This window comes from Cornus florida, unplaced genomic scaffold, assembly GCF_030987335.1.
Source record: "Cornus florida cultivar Cherokee Brave unplaced genomic scaffold, ASM3098733v1 CherokeeBrave_3.0.0_Hap2_Chr11, whole genome shotgun sequence".
Lineage (NCBI taxonomy): Eukaryota > Viridiplantae > Streptophyta > Magnoliopsida > Cornales > Cornaceae > Cornus > Cornus florida.
In genome coordinates this window covers 103,939,408-103,962,128 of record NW_026775581.1, presented here as the reverse complement: position 1 = coordinate 103,962,128, position 22,721 = coordinate 103,939,408, and the positions used below count along the sequence as shown (strand labels likewise).

Sequence of the window (22,721 nt, the reverse complement as noted above, 5' to 3'; positions counted from 1 at the left end):
ACAGAGAGTTTTTTAGAGAAAGACCGAGAGAGAGAAAGAGGGATTTCGGCCAAGGATTAAGGCTGAACCAAAGGAGGAAGAATGGAGGTTGCTCGTGGGTCTAACACGGAGCAGCAGAGAGGTTCGACGGCAACCAAGGGTCGCCGGAAAACAGAGATTAATTTAGGAAAAAGAAGGAGTTGGGTTGTATTCAAAACGCGTAAGGCAAGTTCTATTTCTATCTCATTCCCTTTGATCTGTGTTCTGTGCATGCCTAGAATAACTCCAGGATCGTTAATGGGTAAAATCAATCATATATGCATAATAAAAAGATAAATTACAGTGCCTTATATTTATGTGTATGTTGATTTTATAACTTGATGGGTTTTGAATTTGCTTTGCGTGATTCTTGTTTAAATTATGCGCGGAGGCTTTAAATAATGTTTAGGGTTGATTGGGACGTATAACATACTATTAGGAACCTTAACGGAGGATAACAGAGTCACCGGAGTCGGAGAGGAGATAGACAACGAGGCTTCACGTGGACGTTTTTGGGCTAGATGTCAACCGGTTTGGAGAAACCAGTTGACATCTGGAATTTTACATCAACCGGTTTGTGTAAACCGGTTGACACTTGCTAACTTTACATCAACCGGTTTGTGTAAACCGGTTGACACTTGCTAATTTTACATCAACCGGTTTGTGTAAACCGGTTGACACCTGGAGAAAACATGTCGATTGGTTCCTGTAACCGTCGTCTGTGTGGTTCAGTGTAGGATTTTGGCACGGGAGTTTATATATAGGGATGGTTGGGTCTGGTTAAATAATTTTAATGAATTTCTGGGACCCGACAATTAATTGGAATGCATAATATACAATAATATGCTAGGTTTGGGATAAAATTAACATAATGGTTAATTTATGGATATTGTTTTAAACTATTTTAAATCAATCAACTGAATTGAAATAGTTTAATCATGCTGTGAATGTTTTACAGTCTATTTGAGATGTATGTTAATTTCTTATTCTGTAATTAAATGCATACTACTTAGAACTGTTTTATTGTTTAGATTAAATGCAATAATTGAATATATGATATTACTTATGATATTCTGGACTATTTGATGTACCGCTTTATATTTGTACGTCATGAATTAGATTAATGTGCTCAGTTTATATTTCTGATTAGCATTATATCACGCTCTGGATTTTAATTGATGTTTAAATTTAGCATTTATTGCATCAATTATTGGATGTGTGGATTTTATGCACCGGTATGGGACGGTGGCATATTAGGTACAGATTAGATCACAACGCTAACTCCTACCTATTCTGGAATAAAGGAATGGATTATAAAATAAATCCTACTTATATTTAAGTCAGATCAGCTGAACAAAGTTGAATGACTAACTGGATTACTTGCTATGAATATTTAAGTCAGATCAGCTGAACAAAGTTGAATGACTAACTTGTTACTTATACTTAAGTCAGATCAGCTGAACAAGTTGAACGACTTACTAAATTTTTGATGGATGGATAGGTAAGATTTTTATATATATGATTATGGTACCTCAATATGAGCTTGAGTCCCAAGATCGACGGTTAGTGAGCATATATGCAGAAGGATGCGTAGCTGGTTATGATGGTAGAGGTATACCCTGTTAGGCTTAGGTACTCATGCCCACTCAGGTGCGTTTTGCATATTGCCTTCTATTCAGGTTGAGACCCTCTTTGTAGTCCAGTGAGAGTCCCTTAGTGTGGATATATATATGTGTACGGACTATATAGTTATTGTTGAGTTGTCTAGGATGTATCTGCATATCGGGTCTCTATTTGGATTGTAGTTAGAATAGAACTTGTTCGTGGGCATGACCCACTATTATGTTTCAAGTATCGGACGGTTCCAGTCTTAGAGCTTGTTCGTGCTGAGCAGAGACCGTCACTCATTCTTCCGACTGCGTAGGACTACTATTTATATTTAGTTTTGGATTTCCTGTTTAGTTCAGTTTATCTTAAGTTGGGTTTTGAATTGGGGTCCACTAGATGGATTCCCGAGTTGTATTTGTATTGGAGGTTTGGATGTACCATAATAGTTCTTATTTATAAAATTTATTCCGAGATTTTCATTATTGGATTATCGTGTTAGTTTTCTTTTAGCAATTTTATTTATTCCTTTTTATCATAATTGTATTCTGTGTTCGATTATTGCCGATTTGTTTTTGATATCCTCGGGTATTCGGGCGTGGGCCTGGCCAACCCGCATTTGAAAATCCGGGGGTATCACAAAGGGTTTGCTAATTCTACTATTTCCCTATGAAGTTACAAATTCTTTCATGGAATGTCCGGGGTCTAAATGACTCAGTCAGAAGAAAAGTGGTGAAGTCGATTATTCGTAAAGGGGGAAGTCATGTGGTGTGTTTGCAAGAAACTAAGCTCGCTTAGACGTCGGATAGGGTGGTGCATTGTCTTTGGGGTGGGAGATTTATGGAGTGGATTATTTTGGATACTGTTGGCTCTTTGGGTGGCATCTTGATCATGTGGGATAATAGATGGGTGTCTATGGTGGATTCTTATGTTGGGAGATTCTTTGTTTCATGCATTTTTTCTTTGGTGGAGGATGGTGTTCCTTAGGTCTAGTCTGGTGTTTATGGGCCTACGGAGGATAGTGTGCGTCATCTGCTTTGGGAGGAATTGGGGGAGGTTCGAAGACGATGGATGCTTTCCTGGTGTGTTGGAGGAGATTTTAATGACGTTCAATCTCCTTTTGAGAGGTCGACGGGGGGTAGATGGACTTCTGATATGGAGTTTTTTCTCAGAATTCATTGATAAGTTTAGGTTGATTGATCTGCCTCTGGAGGGAGGGCCTTTTACTTGGTCTAATGGACGTTCTCCCCATACTCTCTCTCGGCTTGACAAGTTCCTTGTGTCCGAGGAGTGGGAGGAAATGTTTTCTGATGTTGTGTAAGCTACTTTGGCTCGTCCTATCTCTGACCATGTTCCGTTGATGCTGGATTGTGGCGGGTTACGGAGTAGACGTTCTTTATTTAGATTTGAAAATATGTGGCTTCGGGCTGAGGGTTTCCTAAAAAGAGTCTGTCTTTGGTGGGAGGGGTTCGGGGTGGTTGGCACCCCAAGTCATTCGCTTGCAGGTCATTTGCGTCTCTTGAAGGGAAGTATTAAGATTTGGAACAAAGATATCTTCGAGAATCTTGTGTGGAGGAAAATTCGGGTTCTGGCTGAGATTGCTGATATTGATAGAGCAGAGGGTCAAGGGGATCTGGCAAATGCTTTGAAGGTTAGGAGGGTGGAGTGTAAGGCGGAGTTTGCTGAGATTGTGATCATGGAAGAGATCTCGTGGAGACAAAAGTCTAGAGCTTTGTGACTCAAGGAGGGGATAGTAACACGAAATTTTTTCATAGATTGGCCAATGGTTATAAAAGGGGCAATCATATTGGGAGGATTCAGGCGAAAGGGGAGCTTCTTTGCAAGGAGGAGGATATCTGTAAGGGCATTTAAGAGTTCTACGAGAAGTTGTTCATTGAGACTGTTGAATGGAGACCCTTGCTTGAAGGGCTTCAGTTTGCCTCTATTTTTAGCGATGAGTGCTCGGGTCTTGAGGAGCCTTTCTCTGAAGAGGAAGTTCTAATTGCTTTGAAGAGTTGTAACGGGGACAAAGCCCCAAGTCTTGACAGTTTTACCATGAGATTCCTTTTAGAGTACTGGGAGGTGGTTAGAGGGGAGGTGATGGGTTCTTTTCATGCTTTCCATGCTCAGGGCTCTTTTGAGAAGAGCTTGAATGCCACTTTCATTGCTCTCATTCCGAAGAAGGGAGGCGATAGATATTAGGGATTTTTGCCTTATTTGTTTGGTAAGGTGTTTCTACAAGTTGATTGTTAAGGTCCTTGCTTCAAGGTTACGGAAAGTTCTAGATGGCGTCATTTCTGATTCTCAGAATGCTTTTGTGGGAGGTCGTCAGATTTTGGACTCAGTTCTTATTGCTAGTGAGTGTGTGGATTCCCGTTTGCATAGTGGGGTCCCGGGAGTTTTGTGTAAGCTTGACCTGGAGAAGGCATACGACCATGTGAGTTGGAGTTTCCTTCTTTACCTGATGGAAAGGATGGGGTTTTGTGATCGGTGGAGGAGATGGATTCATTTTTGTATATCCAGTGTTCGTTTTTCGATTCTTGTGAATGGTGCTTCTACCGATTTTTTCTCTAGCTCGAGGAGTTTGAGACAAGGGGATCCGCTTTCCCCTTTCTTGTTCCTGTTTATAATGGAGGGCCTTAGTAAACTAATGAGCAAGGCTATTAAGTTGGGGTTTTTGAGAGGCTTTCGGGTGGGCAGGGATACTGCTCCCCAGTTGGAGGTCTCCCATTTGATGTTTACCGATGACACTTTGGTTCTATGTGATACAAATGTGTCCCAGCTTCGATATCTGAAGTGTGTCCTGATCTGGTTCCAAGTTGTTTTTGGCCTTAAGGTGATAAGGGTAAAATTGTTTTGGTGCCGGTGGGAGAGGTCCCTGAGATTGAGTTATTTGTTGATATTCTTGGTTGTCGTACTGGCTCTTTTCCCATCTCTTACTTTAGGATGCCTTTGGGGGGCCCTTCAAGATGTGTTGGGGTTTGGGACCCTGTGGCGGATAGGTTTGAGAAGTGGTTGGCGGGTTAAAATAAGCAGTATCTCTCCAAGGGAGGTCAGGTCACTCTGATTAAGAGCACCCTTTCCTGCCTTCCTACTTATTTTATCTCTCTGTTCCAGATTCCCTCTTTAGTTGTGAAGAGGATTGAGAGATTGCAGCGTAACTTTCTGTAGGGGGGGTAAAGGAGAAGAGTTTAAGTTTCATCTGGTTTATTGGGATTAGGTATGCAGGCTAATTCGTTATGGAGGTTTGGGTCTTAGAAGACTGGTGCCTTTTAATAAGGCTCTCCTTGGAAAATGGTTGTGGAGATTTGGATTGGAGAGGCATTGGCTTTGGAGGAGGGTCGTTGTTTATTGCTTTGGGGAGTCTAGAGGAAGGTGGGGTTCTCTAGAGGTGCGTGGCCCTTGGGGTGCGGCGGTTTGGAAAGTTATTCGGAAGGGATGGGATGAGTTTTCCAAACATGTTCGTTTTTGAATCAGGGATGGTAAGAGGACCAGTTTTTAGGAGGATATTTGGTGCGGGGATTTTCCTCTCGCCCTCACTTTTCCTCAACTTTTCAAAATTGCTACATGTGATACCCCTTGATCCTAGAGCCACGAGTGATCAAGTCTGAGCATAGATCCGAGGAATATCAAACAATTAATATGTAAACAAGCAAGAATACAAAAGATTTAAAAATAGAATAATAGTTGAAAAGAATTCTAAATACAAGAATCCTCCAAATACAAATATTAATATAATTTAATTTTCCCAATCCGTACAACTCGGGAATCCATCCAGTGGACCCCTAATAATTACAAATGAAAATAAATTACATAACCAAAATCCCATCACTAAATACGAAAGGAAATCCTATGTAGTCGGAAGAGTGAGTGTCTGAATCTGCATCATCACGATCAAACTCTAAGCTTGGTATTGACGAAAACCTGAAAAATAAGAGTGGGTCAGGCCCACATACAAGTTCCATCATACTACAATCCATACATAAACCCGATACGCAGATACATCCTAAATAACTCGGCAATAACTAAAATAATCCATATATATATATAGGTACACACTATAGGATGCTCACTAGCCTATAGTGTAGTTCAGCTTGCATAGAAGGAAACACGTAAATCACACTTTCCAGTGACCATGTGCATCTCCTGTCAGGGAACATCAGTTATATCTAGTTACTCAACCTTTGCGATATACGCACCTTAACCATGATCCTGAGACTCAAGCTCATATCACAATACTATAAATATATATATAAATCCTTCCTAATTCAAAAAAGTAAAACAAACATCCGTTATGTCGTTCAACTGTTTTAGTTGATAGGACATGCATCCATATAGGATTTAACTGTTTTAGTTAATTCATTCCATATGTATGAAGAGGTAAGACTTAGCTTTTTAATCTAATCCATCCCCAATATGCCACCGTCCTATATCGGTGCATATAATGCATATGATCCATAAATGATGCACACTCAAATGAACATCAAGTATATACAGACTTAGCTTTTTAATCTAATCCATCCCCAATATGCCACCGTCCTATACCGGTGCATATAATGCATATGATCCATAAATGATGCACACTCAAATGAACATCAAGTATATACAGAAACAAACATAATAGAAGTCAAATATATGCAAGGTTCTATTATGTATCCGGTATATAATTCTAACCATATATTCTCAATTTAAATTGCTAAAGTACAATAAACAATTTAAATCATCCATATCCATAAAATTGACAGAACAGAAATTATAACAGTTCATCAATTAACATCCATAGCACAATATAATGATAAACAGAATTATAACTGAGCACATTATACTAGAATGCCAAAAATACCTCCATATTAGTCCATTTGAATTGCTAAATTAAACCAGAAATCAAATCCTCCTCAATTCTTGACGGCATGCAGGTTACTATTCAAATCTCACGACATCCATTCAATCCTTAACTATAAATCCTGTGCATGATTTAATGACACTTAGAAGTCTAAACTACACATTATGAAACCCCAATAGTACTTTGATACTAATCCATTTAAATTAGTTAAGACATAACCAGCGAGTAAAACTTCCTCAACTCCTGACAGCATCTAAATTAATATCTAAATTTCATGACGTCCCTTTCCAGATCACACACCCACATTCCTAGGCCTTAATTATGTGTTATATATCTTTGATATAACATCCCTAAAATATCTTTCATTTCAGTCCATTCAATTGGCTAAACAAACTAGAAATTTAAGTCTTCCTCCTTCCTGGACAGCATGCACATTAATCTTTAAAAATTCACGATGTCCATTAATATTAACACACTAGCATATACTAACTATTTTAAGGTCTTAATAGGTTAATTTTAAACATTTAAAACCCCACATCACTTTTCAAAAATTACATTTAAGCCCCTGTAATCAAAAAAATCAACAAAACGCACTTACTGTGCATTTACAAAAGAGAAGCTGGCTCCACAAAAGTGTGGAGCCTCCTCCACCCTCTTGAAGCCGCCACCACAAGAGTGTGGAGCCTGCTCCACTTCAATGGAGCCGCCTCCATTGAAGGGTGGAGCCGCCTCCACTCTCTCAGCCTCTGTCTTCTCTAATTTCGAGCACTTTCTGACTTTCTAGTTGCCCCTGTTAAAGTTCCTAACTCCTTCACCAAACTCTCTTTAATTTCTGCATTGAAGTGTCTTGCCATCTTGGCCTGACTGCCCATTTATATATATATATAATATATATATATATATATATATATATATGGGACATCTCTTTCGTTTCTGATATATTTTAGATTTAAGTAGAGTCATGCTGTCTTGACATGATTGTACAATATTGGTCGACATCCATCACTTTCATCTCAGATATATCTTTTCCTTACCTTGTCTCCACAATATATTCTTTTCATTTCTGATCAATTTTAAAAGGTTGTCCTCCGGACCACAAAATAAATAAATAAAATAAAAAAGGAACTACGATCACCAATTATTATTATTATTATTATTATTATTATTATTATTATTATTTATTTTGTCTAAAGGTAAATCAAAGTCTATATTATACAATGAGGATGGAATGTAGAAGCCAAACGGCCATAGCATGTGGGCTAACTTATCCCACAGGGCTAGCACCACTACAAAACCAACAAGGGCTTAAGCCCCCAAGAGATACAAAGATGCAAAACTGAAAAGGCCTCAGCCCAACCCAAACAAAAAAAGACCCAAATTTCAAAACTGATCATCGTTCAAATCCTGCAGATGGTCTTTCAACTTCAAGTCATGATCTGAATGATCTTTTAATGGGATTGACACAACTTGCTAATACGGTTCAAGTTATCGTATCGTATCAAGTTTTAACTTATTTATTAAATAAATCATCTTTATCATTATCGTATTGTGTTCGTATCGTATCAAGTTTTAACCTATCTATTAAATAAGTCATCTTTATCATTATCATGTTATGTTAAATATTTTTTTACCACGTTCGTTATATACTACTCTCTATCTTGACATAAGCTTTTGCTATTTAAAATGAAACAAACAACTGAAAAGCTTAATAAAGGAGAGAGAAAAAAAAAATGAAGAAAAACCATATGAGAAAGTTGGAAGAGGTATTTCTAGAGAAGAAAAGTGATTTATTGCTAACTTTCTTTGTTTAAATGAAATGAAAAATAAGGTATTTTTTTAAAGTCTTCTCATTCGTAAAATATGATATTTTTAACTATTAAAAATTAATATATTTAATTTAGAAATAAAAATTGTGAAATTAGAAAGAAATAAAAATAATTCAATTTAAATATAATATGGACACTTTGAAATTTCGAGGGAACCCAAGGGGATGTATCCAAAGAAATGCTAACATTGCACTTGCAAGCCAAACTCTGACCCGCCGCAGCAACGTCCTTCAACACTCTTCTCCCTGTCCCTCTCCTTCACCGCCACCTCTCCAACGCCCTCTATTCTCCTCTTCCTCCTAACTGTTCATCATCATCCTTTTCCTCCTCGGAATGGTTCCCTTTCCTCCGCACCGCCATTTCCATAAACAACTTACTCCTCGGCAAATGCGTACACGCGCTCGTCGTAACTTGTGGGCACCCTGCAGACCGCTTCCTCACCAACAATCTCATCACCATGTACTCCAAATGCGGTTCTCTCTCCTCCGCACGCCACCTGTTCGATAATGCCCCTCAACGAGACCTCGTTACTTGGAATTCTATTCTCGCCGCCTACGCGCACGCTGCTGATTCTGATGACGACCATGGCATCCAAGAGGGTTTCTTCCTTTTCCGTCAATTTCGATTGTCTGCTGCTTTGGCTAGCAAACTCACCTTAGCTCCTGTTTTGAAGTTGTGTTTGATGTCGGGATATATATGGGCCTCGGAAACAGTTCATGGGTATGCCATTAAAATTTGTTTGGAATGGGATGCATTTGTTTCAGGTGCTCTTGTTAATATTTATTCTAAATTCGGAAGAGTAAGGGATGCCCGGGTTTTGGTTAATGACATGCCTAAAACTGAAAAGGATATTGTGTTATGGAATGTGATGCTCAAGACATGCGGCCAAATGGGCCTCAAGAAAGATGTTTTTCTTCTCTTCGCCGAGCTTCATCGGAGTGAATTGCGTCCGGATGATGTCAGTGTTCGTTGTGTTCTTGGCGGGCTTTCTGAGGTCGAATTTGATGAAGGCAATAAGTATGCACAGCAAGTTCAAGCATATGCAACGAAATCGTTTTTGCAGGATGATACTTCAGATGTAATCTCATGGAATAAATACTTGCCTCAGTATCACCAAGCTAGTGAAAATTTATCCACTGTCGAATGCTTTAGGAATATGCACAGATCAAATGTAGGTTTTGATAGTGTGACATTTGTTGTTGCTCTTGCTGCTGTAATAGGGATAAATGATTCGGGGTTGGGACGACAAATTCTTGGCATGGCTGTGAAGTTTGGTTTTGATTTGGATGTCACTGTTGCAAACAATCTCATTAACATGTATTCAAAGACAGGGTACTTAAGTTTTCCTCAAAAGGTTTTCACCACCATGGAGGAACTGAATTTAGTTTCGTGGAATTCAATGGTATCAAGTTGTGTGCAGAGTGGTTTGGAGGAGGAAGCAATGACTCTTTTTAGGGATACGGTTAATGATGGCTTAAAACCAGATCATTTTACATTGGCGAGTGTCCTGAGGGCTTGCTCTTCACTTACTGCAGGATTGTGTCTGAGTGAACAAGTTCATGTTCTTGCACTAAAAACTGCAATCATCAGTGATACTTTCGTATCAACAGCACTTATTGATGTTTATTCTAGGAACAGAAGAATGGAAAGTGCAGAATTACTATTTCAAAATAAAGATGAATTTGATTCGGCAACTTGGAACGCCATGATGCATGGGTATATAATTTGCAACAATGGGCATAAAGCCTTAGAGCTCTTTGCTATGATGCACAAAAGTGGAGAAAGGTCAGATGAGATCACACTTGCAACTGTGGCTAAAGCCTGTGGTTGTTTGGTATGGCTGGAACAAGGAAGGCAAATTCATGATTATGTAATTAAAGTCGGGGTTGACTCAGATTTATGCGTTAGTGGTGGTATTCTCGATATGTATATTAAATGTGGAGACATGGTGGATGCATACAGAGTCTTCCAAGGGATTCCTGCACCCGATGATATTGCATGGACAACTATAATCTCCAGGTGTGTAGAAAATGGAGATGAGGACTGTGCTTTTTCAATGTACCGTCAGATGAGGCAATCTGGTGTAGCACCTGATGAGTATACCTTCGCTACCCTCATCAAAGCGAGCTCATACTTGACTGCACTGGAACAAGGAAGACAAATTCATGCAAACTTGATCAAGTCAGATTGTGCTTCCGACCCTTTCGTTGGGACCTCGCTTATAGACATGTATGCCAAGTGTGGGAAGATAGAAGATTCATATTGCTTATTTAAAAGTACAGATGTTCGAAACATTGCCCTGTGGAATGCCATGTTGGTCGGTTTAGCTCAGCACGGTCATGGTAGAGAAGCTCTCAACCTTTTCAAAGATATGAAACTGTTGGGAAATGTGCTAGTTTTAAAAACTTTTCGAAAGATTTTCATTCATAGATCTTGATTTATCACATAGAGACAAGTTTTATACAAAAATAAAATATGATGTATCATTCAATTAAACATATTGAATACTTATATCAAAGGTCTGAGTAAACTTTTAAATCTTTCCTCTAAGGTGAATGTTCTCACTTATTGTGTATCCCTTAGCAAGATGCATTCTTCTTGGATTTCCATCTTCTTGATAATTGTTTTGCCTTTAAGAATCACTCATAAGCCTCCATGAATGACCTTGGAAAATTAGGCTTGTGAGAGCCTTCATTAGATGAGAATATAAACCCTAATTTTCTAGAAAGAGAAAATATATTCATTTTTCCTTCTCATAAAAATCACCCCTAAAATATACATAAACCATGTATATATATAGGCAACATAAAGATAAAGAAAAGGAAACAATAACTCCTTCTCAATCTCTAATTCACATGTCTCAAATCTAATAGGATTCCAATATCAAGTTGGGCTATGAGTGAGAATCCTTTGGGCTTATTATTTTATTGGCTATAATGAATTAATAATTGGCCCGATCCATGGACCTAATTCAATTAATTCGTAAATTAATTTCTACCCCACTAAAAGAAATTAATTGAACTCCAATTAAATAATAAATAACCTCTAAGTCAATATTGCACTTTGACCCCTCTATGCATAATTAGTTATCGGATAAATAAAGCCATCAATCCGACTACTTAATTAATATATTTCTTTTGGTACCATTGATTATTTCTGACTCGATCACAATAAAACATTTGTTTGACAAAAATAATAATTTAAATAAATAAATATATAATAAATTATTTTGTCTAAAAACACACGAAGGCCTTCGAATTTACTTTGTGATCAAACATAATCAATACAAAATAAATACAAGTAGCAATGATGCAAATATTGAAAATATAACCCTCTAACTATTAATTACATAATTACCCAAAGTGTCGGTCTAAGGATCCCGAAGAATCCGCCGAACAAATCAAAGTAATTATTAATTAATAAAAGAGTTTATACTTTTCTCATGCTTAAGAGTCAAATGCCATGACAGTGATAGGGAGCAATTGCATACGACGGCTCTCGCAATATATCTCAACCTAACGCGGATCCAGTTCAAGTCTTAATTAATTATGAGTCCATCCATAATTATCGACTATGAACCATTTATGATTACTATTTATATTCATGTATTGATCACCATCACATACATACATAAATATCTCTTGTAATCAAGTGGACACTATCAATTCTATAATGAATCGAAACATAATATATTGAATTCACCAATTGTATAAAACATAAATATTTCAGAAACGTCAGGAACTTATGTCACTATAATCCAAATGGGAATTTGCTATGCCAGGGCATATAAATCCCAACAGCTCCCACTTGCCCTCATAGCCAGTTCGGATTGCATCTAACTCCAATGTTATCCAGGTGTTGATCAAAACTATTGATCAATGACATCTTTGTTAATGGATCAACAAAATTGTGTTCCACTGCAATGTCCTAGCCATGAGTACATATTCTTGCCAGACAATATCATGTAGAACATGATACTTTCCTCTCAGTGTACCTTGTTCCTCTATGGAACCTTGGGTCATTGGCTTGGACTACTTCTGCACTGTTGTCACAATATAGCTCGATAGGCAGGATAGTATGCTCCACAACCTCTAAATCAGTAAGATCAAAGTAAAAGGCTTCCTTTGCCGCCTTTAAGGCTGCAATGTACTTCACCTGCAAGTTTGAGTTAGCAGTTGAAATCTGCTTAACAATCTACTAACTGATTTCCCTTCCATTGAGTGAACATACACTAAGTCATGAACTTCATAGTATCTACTTCTGATTGAAAATCATAACTAGCATACCCGACTAGGACCATATCATCATATCCATAAATGAGTATGAGATCATTGGTTCTCCTAAAGTACTTAATGATATTTTTCACAACAGACCAGTTACCAAGTCCAGGATTGGACTGATATCATCTGACTATCCCTATTATGTAGCGATGTCCTGTTTGGTATAAACTATGGCATATACTCCCATATGCCAAAGCATATAGTTCCAGTATCATTTGCTCAATCTCCTCTGCTAGTCTTGGAAAACTACTTAGTAGAGAGAACAATCCATATCAATAAAGTAAGAACTCATTCTTTGAGTTATGCATACCAAACCTGGTCAAAAATTTATCAATGTAGGATTTTTAAGATAAGCCTATTTTCCTTTTAACCTGATCTTGCAAAAGCATGATCCTAGGAATGTAGCTTACATCTTGAGAATCCTTCATTTAAAAGTAATTGAACAACTACCTCTTTATTGATGACAAAACTTCCACATCATTCTAAATGAGTAGGATGTCATCAATATATATATAGAATCAGAAAAATAATGACATTCCCTTGTACACTCATGATTTATTCACTAAGAAATCTTCTGGTATCTTTTTGTAGATTAACTTGTCTTCCATAGGTATCACCCTACTAGAAAGTTCTACAAGATCCCGGAATTTATTAGAATACATAGATTCCAACTCTAATTTCATAGCAACTTGCCAAAATGATCTATATCCATATCGGTTCACGCTTCCATGTAGCTTACTGGGTCCAACTCATATTTAACAGGAATGTCCATAAAGGTCTCACCTAAAAACATGATTCTGTCAGATTGGATGATAATCCTCCCACTACAATAATGTACCGATGCAGGAATCTGTGTATTAGATGATGCTGACGCATCAATCAGGAATTCATATATTATTCTCAATCTCTATAATAAGTGTGTTCATCATGTGGTACATCTGGTACTCATACCATAATCTCTAACATTATGCTACTAGGTATGTGATTCATAATATGATTCTCCTATAGATAAACAGTGAGTGTAAACAATCAACTTTTATCATTGAGATCATAAAATAATCCATCCTAGTGACTTTTAGAGTAGTTATCAAATCTATCATGCGTATGATCAGTTTCCAACTTACTTGTCCATATCAAGTGCACATGTGCAAAACTACCCCATATGTGCATGTGATTTAAACTAAGATTTAGTAAACAACACAGCTTAAAATATATCCTTGAGACAGACTAAGATGGAATGCAGTTCATAATGCACATCGATATCATGAACGCTAAACTCTTAAATGAAAGAGATAATGTAGCATAATTGTTCATAGATCTAACCATGTTAAGCTGAATTCTGTTATTCCTATTTGACACCTCAATCCATTGAGCGTCAATTGCGAAAAACTGGTACACAATACCCTCATTGACTATATAATATTTGTACTATCCCAAGAAATACTCATATCCACGATCAGATCGAAGTGTTTTGATAAGTTTACCTAATCTATGCTCCACATCAGTCTTGACACTTTCAGAATATACCAAAAATTTAAGACTTGTGTTGCATCAGATAAATTTATCCAAAACGTGAGTAATCTTGCTTGGATGTTCTTAAGACCACACGTGTCTGTATGTACCGACTCCAATTGTCCTTTATGACTATTTCATCTGGCTGATTAAGCCCTTAGAGTTATCTATCCTGCAAAACAGGATTCACAAGTTTGGTTTAGGCTCCTTTGCCTCACTAGGTAATAAATCTTCTTTGACCAGTCTTTGAATCTCATTTTGATTGATTACAACCCAAAAATAGACACTAAAAATATAATGAGTCAGGAATAACAAATTTTCTCTTAGCATTCAATCTAGAAGATGCAACATTAGTTTCTACATTCTGCAAATCTTAAGGGCTTCAATGCACCAGAAATAATCGCATATCTATTCAATTTTATAAACCAGTTTTACAAAATAACAATCCAGTTTTTAAAAACCACAAGTGACACAAGAATTAGATAGCGTCTAACTTCTGTGCATAAAGATAGTTCTCTAATACTAATATCATCATACTCTCTTATTTCAGATGTAATACTCCCACTGACTTTGCTACAACATTGGCATCAGGTTAAAAGACAAATATGTATCCACATCATCGAGACTTCTGGATTCTTGAAATCCTTGCAACGAATTGCAAACATGTTTAGTGGCTCCAGAATCTATCCATCAGGAATTAATAGATACAACTACATAACATGGCTCAATGATTAAATATACATTTTCCTATGCCACGTCATTGCTTAAACAGTTCTCTCCTTTAGTGTGTTAGTTAGCGGCAAAAGAAACAGTTTCCTTCGCCCTCAACATATACTGCCTTATTTCCTTTAATTTTTGGATACCCATGTTTTGTGCTAGCCTAGTCCTATCATCATCCTTCTTCTTTACTTTGCCCTTCCACTTGGGCCTAGAAAAAGATGGTATAAACTAGGTTAGATTGATAGGAATGCCTATACTTTTGATTATCCCTTCATTTGTTACCAATTCTATAAGAATATCAGCGAGTGTGAACTCAAACTGATTCCTTATTTAGTTCACTCTAAAAGAGTCGAACGAGTTTGGGAACAAGACAATAATCATGTCAGCTTGAAACTTACCACCCAAGTCAGCCCTATTGATCTCCAGCTAATTTTTAATTAATAAACAATCATTTTCCAAAATTCGATTTCATACTGAAGTTCCTTAGGCTATCTTGATGGTGTTCAAGTTTGACATAGTACGTAGGCATACGCCCTATCTAATCTCACTAAAATATCTCATTAAGTATCTTAAAGTAAATGAATTAGGTATAGGAGTATTAAATACATTTTGTACATTTACGTTGTGAATAAAATATCTAAATTCCTTTTACAGTCATTATAAATGAGGTCCACATACATCAAATATTTTAGCAAACAGATAACATGGATTAGACATAATTGATCTGAATAAAAATGCATTCATACAATATGCAAGGTGAATTATTAATACTATCATGCATATTTAAAATTAAAATGAATTTGTTAACTGTGATACCCCTCAGATCCGAGACACGGGTTGATCAGGCCCAAGCCCAAATCCGAGGGATATCAGATAATTAATATTTTAAAAACGAACACGGAATACAAAGTGATTAAAGAAATAATATAATGAGCGGAAAGAAACTAAAATAAATCCTCAAATATAAATATTTAAATCTTGACAATCCAAACTCCATAAGTTTAACAACTCGGGAATCCATCTCTAGTGGACCCCTAATAAAATCCCAAACTGCATGGAAGAAAACTGAAGATAAAATCCAAATCTAATATCTGGAAAGAAGTCCTACGTTGTCGGTAGAATAGAAGTCTGTATCTGCTCTGCACGATCAAACTCTAACCCTGGAACTGACGAGTACCTGAAAAATATAAGGGTGGGTCAGGCCCACATGCAAGTCCTGATCTACTACAATCCAAACAGGAATCCGATACGCAGATACATACTAGAAAGACTCAACAATATCTAGAATAGTCCATATATGTATAAGTACACACTATAGGACGCTCACTAGTCCAAAAAGGTCTGTCTCAGCCTGAATAGAGATACCATGCAAATCGCACATACTATGGTCATGTGTATCTAGACTTACCAGGGAACAACACCTCTGTCCAGCTATCCATCCTAGGCAGTATACGCACCCTAACCATGGTCCTGAGACTCAAGCTCATACCATGGCACATATAATAAATAAATATATAAAGTCCGTGTCCTCCTATTACAAAATATCAACCATCTGTAAAGTGGTTTGATAAATGTAAAGCAAATCCATCCTGAAACCATATTAAGTCATTCAATTATTTGATTGATATGACACAAGTAGGTGATGGACTTAACTCATAGGGTTAATCCATACCTTAATCCAAATTAGGTAGGATTTAGTGTTTGACTAATCCATACCTAGTTTGTCACCGTCCCATACCGGTACACACAATCCTCCATCAATTTACAACTCGGGAATCCATCGGATCCGAGACACGGGTTGATCAGGCCCAGGCCCGAGCCCGAGGGAATATCAAACAATTAATATATTATAATGAACACAGAATACAAAATGAATTAAGAAGTGAAATTAAAGCTGAAAGGAACTAAAAATAGAATCCGCAAAGTATTATAATTATTAAAATCCATCAAACCCCAAACTCCAAAACTCCATCAATTTACAACTCGGGAATCCATCTTTAGTGGACCCCTATTAAACATCCAAACGGAAGATAAAACAACTGTAATAAACATCCAGAAATAAAACTATAGAGAGAGCCCTACATCGTCGGAAGAGTGAATAGAGACATCTGCTCAGTACGAACACGTCTAAGCCTGGAACTGTCGTGTACCTGAAAAATAGAAGTGGGTCAGGCCCACGCGCAAGTTCTATACTACTACAATCCAAACAGAGGCCCGATACGCATGTACATCCTAAACAATTCAGCAATAACTAATAGTCCGTAAATATATATATAGTCACACTAAAGGACTCTCACTGGACTACAGGCCGGTCTCAACCTGAATAGAGGTAACATGCTAAAACGCACACGAAGTGGGCATATATGTACATATACCTAAACAGGGTACACCTCTAACCATCGTATCCAGCTATGCATCCCAATGCATATACACTTCCTAACCGTCGATCCTGAGACTCATGCTCATATCGAGGTACCATAGTAGTAATATATTTAAAATCCATTCAATATCCATAGTAGTGCCGCTCAACTAGTTGTTGCCATGACACTACAAATCCATAGGATTTAACTTTTAGTTAATCCATTCATTAATCCAGAATAGGTAGGTTTTGGTATTTTGAAACCAAACCGTCCTTAGTATACCACCATCCCATACCGGTGTATACTATCCAACCATCCAGCAGTTAATAATATCGGCAACTGAAGCGAATATCAACTAATTCCATACATCCAATGATTGATAACAACAGCAGTGATGTGAGCATCAATAAGTAGAGTAAACGTAGTCAGTACATACTGTTACACAAAATCCGATATAATACTAAGTGTAAATATTAATAGTATTCCACATCCAGTAGTTGATATCACAGACATTTGGGGTAAATATCAACAAGGTCCATGCTCCAAAAATTGATACTAGCAGTACTAATGAAAGCATCAAAACAAAACTTTAGCATATACATAGGCATGCTTAATCTCTAATGTTTCACAGACTCAGTAGAGTCCACATCCAGCAGTTGATATAACAAACATTTAATATAACCATCAACAAGTTCATTTCCTTCAACAGTTGATACTAGCAGTAATAGTGCAAGCATCAAGATAGAATTACAGTATGTATATATACATACTTAGTTTTGGTTGTTTCACAAAATCCAATTGATGCTAAATTTAAAACTTAGTTCAATGCATCCTACCCATATATAATTCAAATACAAGATCATGGTATATGGTGAAACATGTTCTGAAACCATTGTTCATCTCAGAAAAACTAATACAGAGAACTAACCACTGCAAGTCTATCAACCCAAACATAGTATAATTATTTGTTCAAGTTTTTTACTGTCCAAGCTATTCCAAGTGGACAGATTAATTAACACTCCTTTTAGAACCTTAACCCAGACATGAGGCTCTTATAAATGATAAGTGCTTAAATGTTGCACATTTTAGCACCTAAGTTAAGGTATTTCAGTCTTTGCATCTATCTTAATTTTATGTTTTAGTCCTAATTTATGTTTATGTGTATTTCAGGGCAATAAAGTTAAAATGAGCTAAGAACGGTCCAATTAAATCTTTTTGGAGTTAAGCAAAGATTTTCAGACAATGGCACAAAGCGGTCAATTTCGGGCCTTTGATGATGTTCCCAAAGATGGAGAAGCAAACCAAATAGCCCAGGGCAAAAATAGAGCTGAATAAGGCTTAAAGGAATTTGTCAACTCTGGGGGGATCGATCCCCCAGGACTTAGCAACATTATAGTTTTTATTTAATTTTTGGGCTCATTTTGGGAACTGTTGGGCTTTAATGAGATTGTTACTTAAAGCCCAGTGAGCCATTAGATTAGGGTTAGTTTTAGTTTTTATTTAGGTAAAGATTATTAGAGAAAAGAAAAGAAGTTTTTATTTTATTATTTTATTTTTTCTGTATCGTAGTATCGTATTTTCTCTCTGGAAAAACACGCGAAGAAAGGGAAAAAGCAAGAACAGGCTAGGGTTTGGAAGAAAAGTTCAGAGAAGATGAAGCAGATGATGGGGATTATCCTGTCTTCGACTCCATTAACCATGAGTGGCTGATTCTTCTACTTAGGGTTGGATAAACCCTAAGCATGTAACCTATTCTCTCTCTCTTTTCATACTTTTTTGGGGATTAATTTATGTAATTAGTGTATAGTCTTGAATATTATGAATTAAATTCTTCCAATTGATTATCTGTATTAATCTCATATTGTCTTATGTGTGGTTGATTGATAAACAAATTTTACACATGAATTCTTTGTTAATTGATTCTTGTGATGACTATGCATGGTATTGCTTAGTTGTAATTGTGTTTTAAATTGATGAAAAATGCTTCCATTTGATGGATGGTACTACATGTTTAGGTTAATTTGTTGTCTAATTAGTTTTAAATTCATGTTTAATTAGTTTAATTTAAGTTTAATTAATTTAATTGCAATTCAATTATTAGGTAAGTAGACCATCCATACTTATGTTTGAATTCCATACTTTTTGTCACAATTGCATTATCTTCTAGATTAATGTGTGTTAAATTTGTAACTTGGATTGATAAATCATGCTTTGAATGGGTGAATTGCACTACACTTAGTTTAATTGTCATTAGGTAGTTGATTCATACTTGAAATTGATGTTTTACACTTTTCATTGCACTTGTTAGCCACATATAGATTACATAGTATTATTTCCCCAATTAGTTGAAAGTGAGTGAGTTAGGGAATGTGCTTAGTGGTGAATCCTACACCCTAAGTCTCTTTCCAATCTCTTAAACTCTATTTCTTTATTGCAATCATTTAGTTTAAAATTAGTTTTAATCACAAACAAAACCCTTTTGGCAATCACATAAGCACTAAAGTAGAATTCAATTCTGGAAAACCTATAATTGTTTAGATCTCTTGGGACGATCCCTGCTCACTTCATACTCCATAGTATAAGTGTTTAGTGGTTTTATAAATTTTAAAATATGGTGCCCACTTGACATTATTTCTAAACCTAAAGTGTTGTGCATTATTTTGTGCACACGCTCAGTCGCACCAATAAACATTACATATTCAGTTCTAACCTCATCTAAAAAGTTCCAGAATCATCCACTGCATGAAAAACCAACTAGAAACGAAGAAAAATTGAAAAACTGAGCAAGGAGACGTCTCCAAGAATTAGAGCCGCCTCCTTTAAACATTGGAGCCGGCTCCAGTTTCTTGGAGCCGCCTCCACACTAAGGGGAGCCGGCTCCCTTCAAAGGAGAGCCGGCTCCCTCCCTCTCTGCTTCGTCGTTCCCTTCTCCGATGGACTCTACAGCCTCTATGCCTCACTGTTCTGACTTCCAAAACCTGTAACCTAACCCTAATGTGTTCCCAGTCCATGTTTAAGTCCTTATACCATTATTAATCATGAACTTAAATCAAGAATTATGCACACAACTATCAAGTTTTAACAGTTTAATAACCATGTAACACATACTGGTGTGTATCAAACTTAAGCACGAACAGAGAAACGTTTTAAGTTACAATTAATCTTGGAACAGTTTAGGAATGCAAAGAACACGAAGCCTAAGGGAGAGAGTAAGGATAGAACTTGCCTTTTGAGATTTTTTTGTTAAAAATCTCTACGTTGTCTTCTACGATCTCCGGCAATTCCTACTACAATTTCCTCTGTTCCTCGTCTCTATTTCCACAGACGTGTTTTGGTTTTCTTTTTTTTTTTTAAACCCTAAGCAGACTTATCTTATATAGTTATAGGCAACCAAAACCCTAAGTCCAATTATATCCAAAGTCTGAAACACGACCCATAAACACAACCTAGTTTATAAACCCTGTCGGCTCATTAAATTAAACCTAAACAGAACTAAAACCCTAACCACACTTTTATACCTAGTCATTAATTAAAACATTTAATTACTAATTCAATTAAAGAAACAATAAAATTCCAAGTTAACGTAAAACAGAAAATAACATACAATTTACAGAAAATTAAAGCCAAATAAATAATTAAAACAATTAACTTAAATAATCACAATTATCACAATTAATGTAAATAATTCAAATAATTAATTAAATCAAAGAAAACAAATAAACCAACTAATTAATTCAAATAATACAAATAAGTCAAGCAAGTCAAATAATTAAAAAGTCAATTAAAACATAATTCAAAACAATTAATGAACAGAAAACAATTAAACAAAATACCGAGACTATCCTTTTGAAAATTAGGGGTATTACAAGTAGGTGATGGACTTAACTCATAGGGTTAATCCATACCTTAATCCAAATTAGGTAGGATTTAGTGTTTGACTAATCCATATCTAGTATATCACCGTCCCATACCAGTACACACAATCCTCCATTATAACATAGTTATTAAAATAACACTATATAATCAACAACCATCCTCCAGTATATGCATTTGTATAAATTCATACATATACCAACATTAGGTATTCACTACAGAACCTAAATATCATGCTCCAATCATTTAAATAGCTAGAATAAGACATAGCATTTAAATCCTCCAAAACAGCCAATAAATTGATACAAATTAAATATCAATTTAAATCCAAGCTAAGTATAGTTAAATGTAATTAATTTACCGTACTCATAACACTGTAAAAATATATGATTATATATAATTAAATTATATAAAATATCTTTGCCAAGTTACAGTAATTAAAACCAACTAGACAGTGTGCAAGCTACCCGTTTCCTCTTAGGTTCTCCTTGCTCTATCCTTCAATCCAATTATGAATTTATATTTTTCCATCATAATACCAGTCTTATACAGTCCCATACATCACTTAAAACAATTTTAAAAAAGTGCAGAACCCAGAAAACCCAAACAGCCCATTAAAACACTACTGTGCGAGGCAAGAATAGAGCAGGCTCAACAAAAACATTGAGCTTGCTCTAAAATTCACTTAGAGCCGGCTCCTTCAACATTGAGCCAGCTCCAAGTCCTTTATAGAGCCGGCTCCATCCACTTTGAGCCGGCTCTATTGGTAATTTAGAGCCTGCTCCTTTCCCCTTTGCAACCGTTGCCTGATCCAGCTTCGTCTGCTCCAACTCCGGTGATTACAGAGTCTCTGAGATGTTTTTAAATCTTTGTTCAAGTTCAAACTCAGTCCTAGGCATATATTAAACCACTGATATTCAACTAAAACATGCATGGAACACAGGCTTAAAAGCTATGATTACAGAACCTCTGTTGTCCAATTTTAAGCAAGTTCCAACAAAATTTACTTCAGTTTAATTTAGTGCAATTAAATATTGTTCTAAGCACTTGTTCTAGAGTTCAAACTCAGTCTTAGAGTGATTACAAGACATCTAATCACATCACTAATCCCAACCGCAACAAAACTGAAACATCCACCATACATGATACAAATAGCAGAACATCAAAAATTATTCAAAGCAGATAATTCACGATGTTAATTCAAAGATTAAACTAAATTCATGTATGCATAAAACATGTTACTATGTTGGTTTAAATCTGTTTTAACCTTTATTTAACCCTGGAATCCAACTAGTCATGCACAGAACACGAATTAACAGGAGAGAGAAGAACAGAACTTGCCTTTGAATTTCAGATTTGAAATTCTAATTCACCGTCTCTGTGTGATATGTTCGTGTCCTACCCTGTAGTTCCACCCTACCCCGCTCCTTCCTCCTTGAGATGCTTTGCTAACCACCCAAGTTCACTCAGTGTTTCCCTTCAATCTTTCGCTCTGTTTTCCCCCTATCTCACTGTATACGTGACTATGGTGAATAAGGTTTTATTTGTAACCCTAAACCAACGTATACACACATATATATAAACACTACAGAAACCCTAAGTCCATAAAGATATAACTCGGCCCATAGATAAACCTAGGTTATAATCAACGTCGGCTACCCATGTAAATTTAAACCTAAACTTG

The 22,721-nt window shown here is 36.5% G+C and overlaps 1 protein-coding gene across 1 annotated transcript; it reads left to right on the top strand.

The window, feature by feature from the left end:
• The first annotated feature begins 3,775 nt into the window (after window positions 1-3,775).
• LOC132281730 (pentatricopeptide repeat-containing protein At4g33170-like) lies at window positions 3,776-10,801 on the top strand. The gene is made up of 2 exons (XM_059783405.1): window positions 3,776-4,625; window positions 8,514-10,801. Exons 1-2 carry the CDS (start codon window positions 3,776-3,778, stop codon window positions 10,727-10,729), a joined length of 3,066 nt encoding a protein of 1,021 aa, XP_059639388.1. The 3' UTR covers window positions 10,730-10,801.
• The last annotated feature ends 11,920 nt before the right edge of the window (window positions 10,802-22,721 follow it).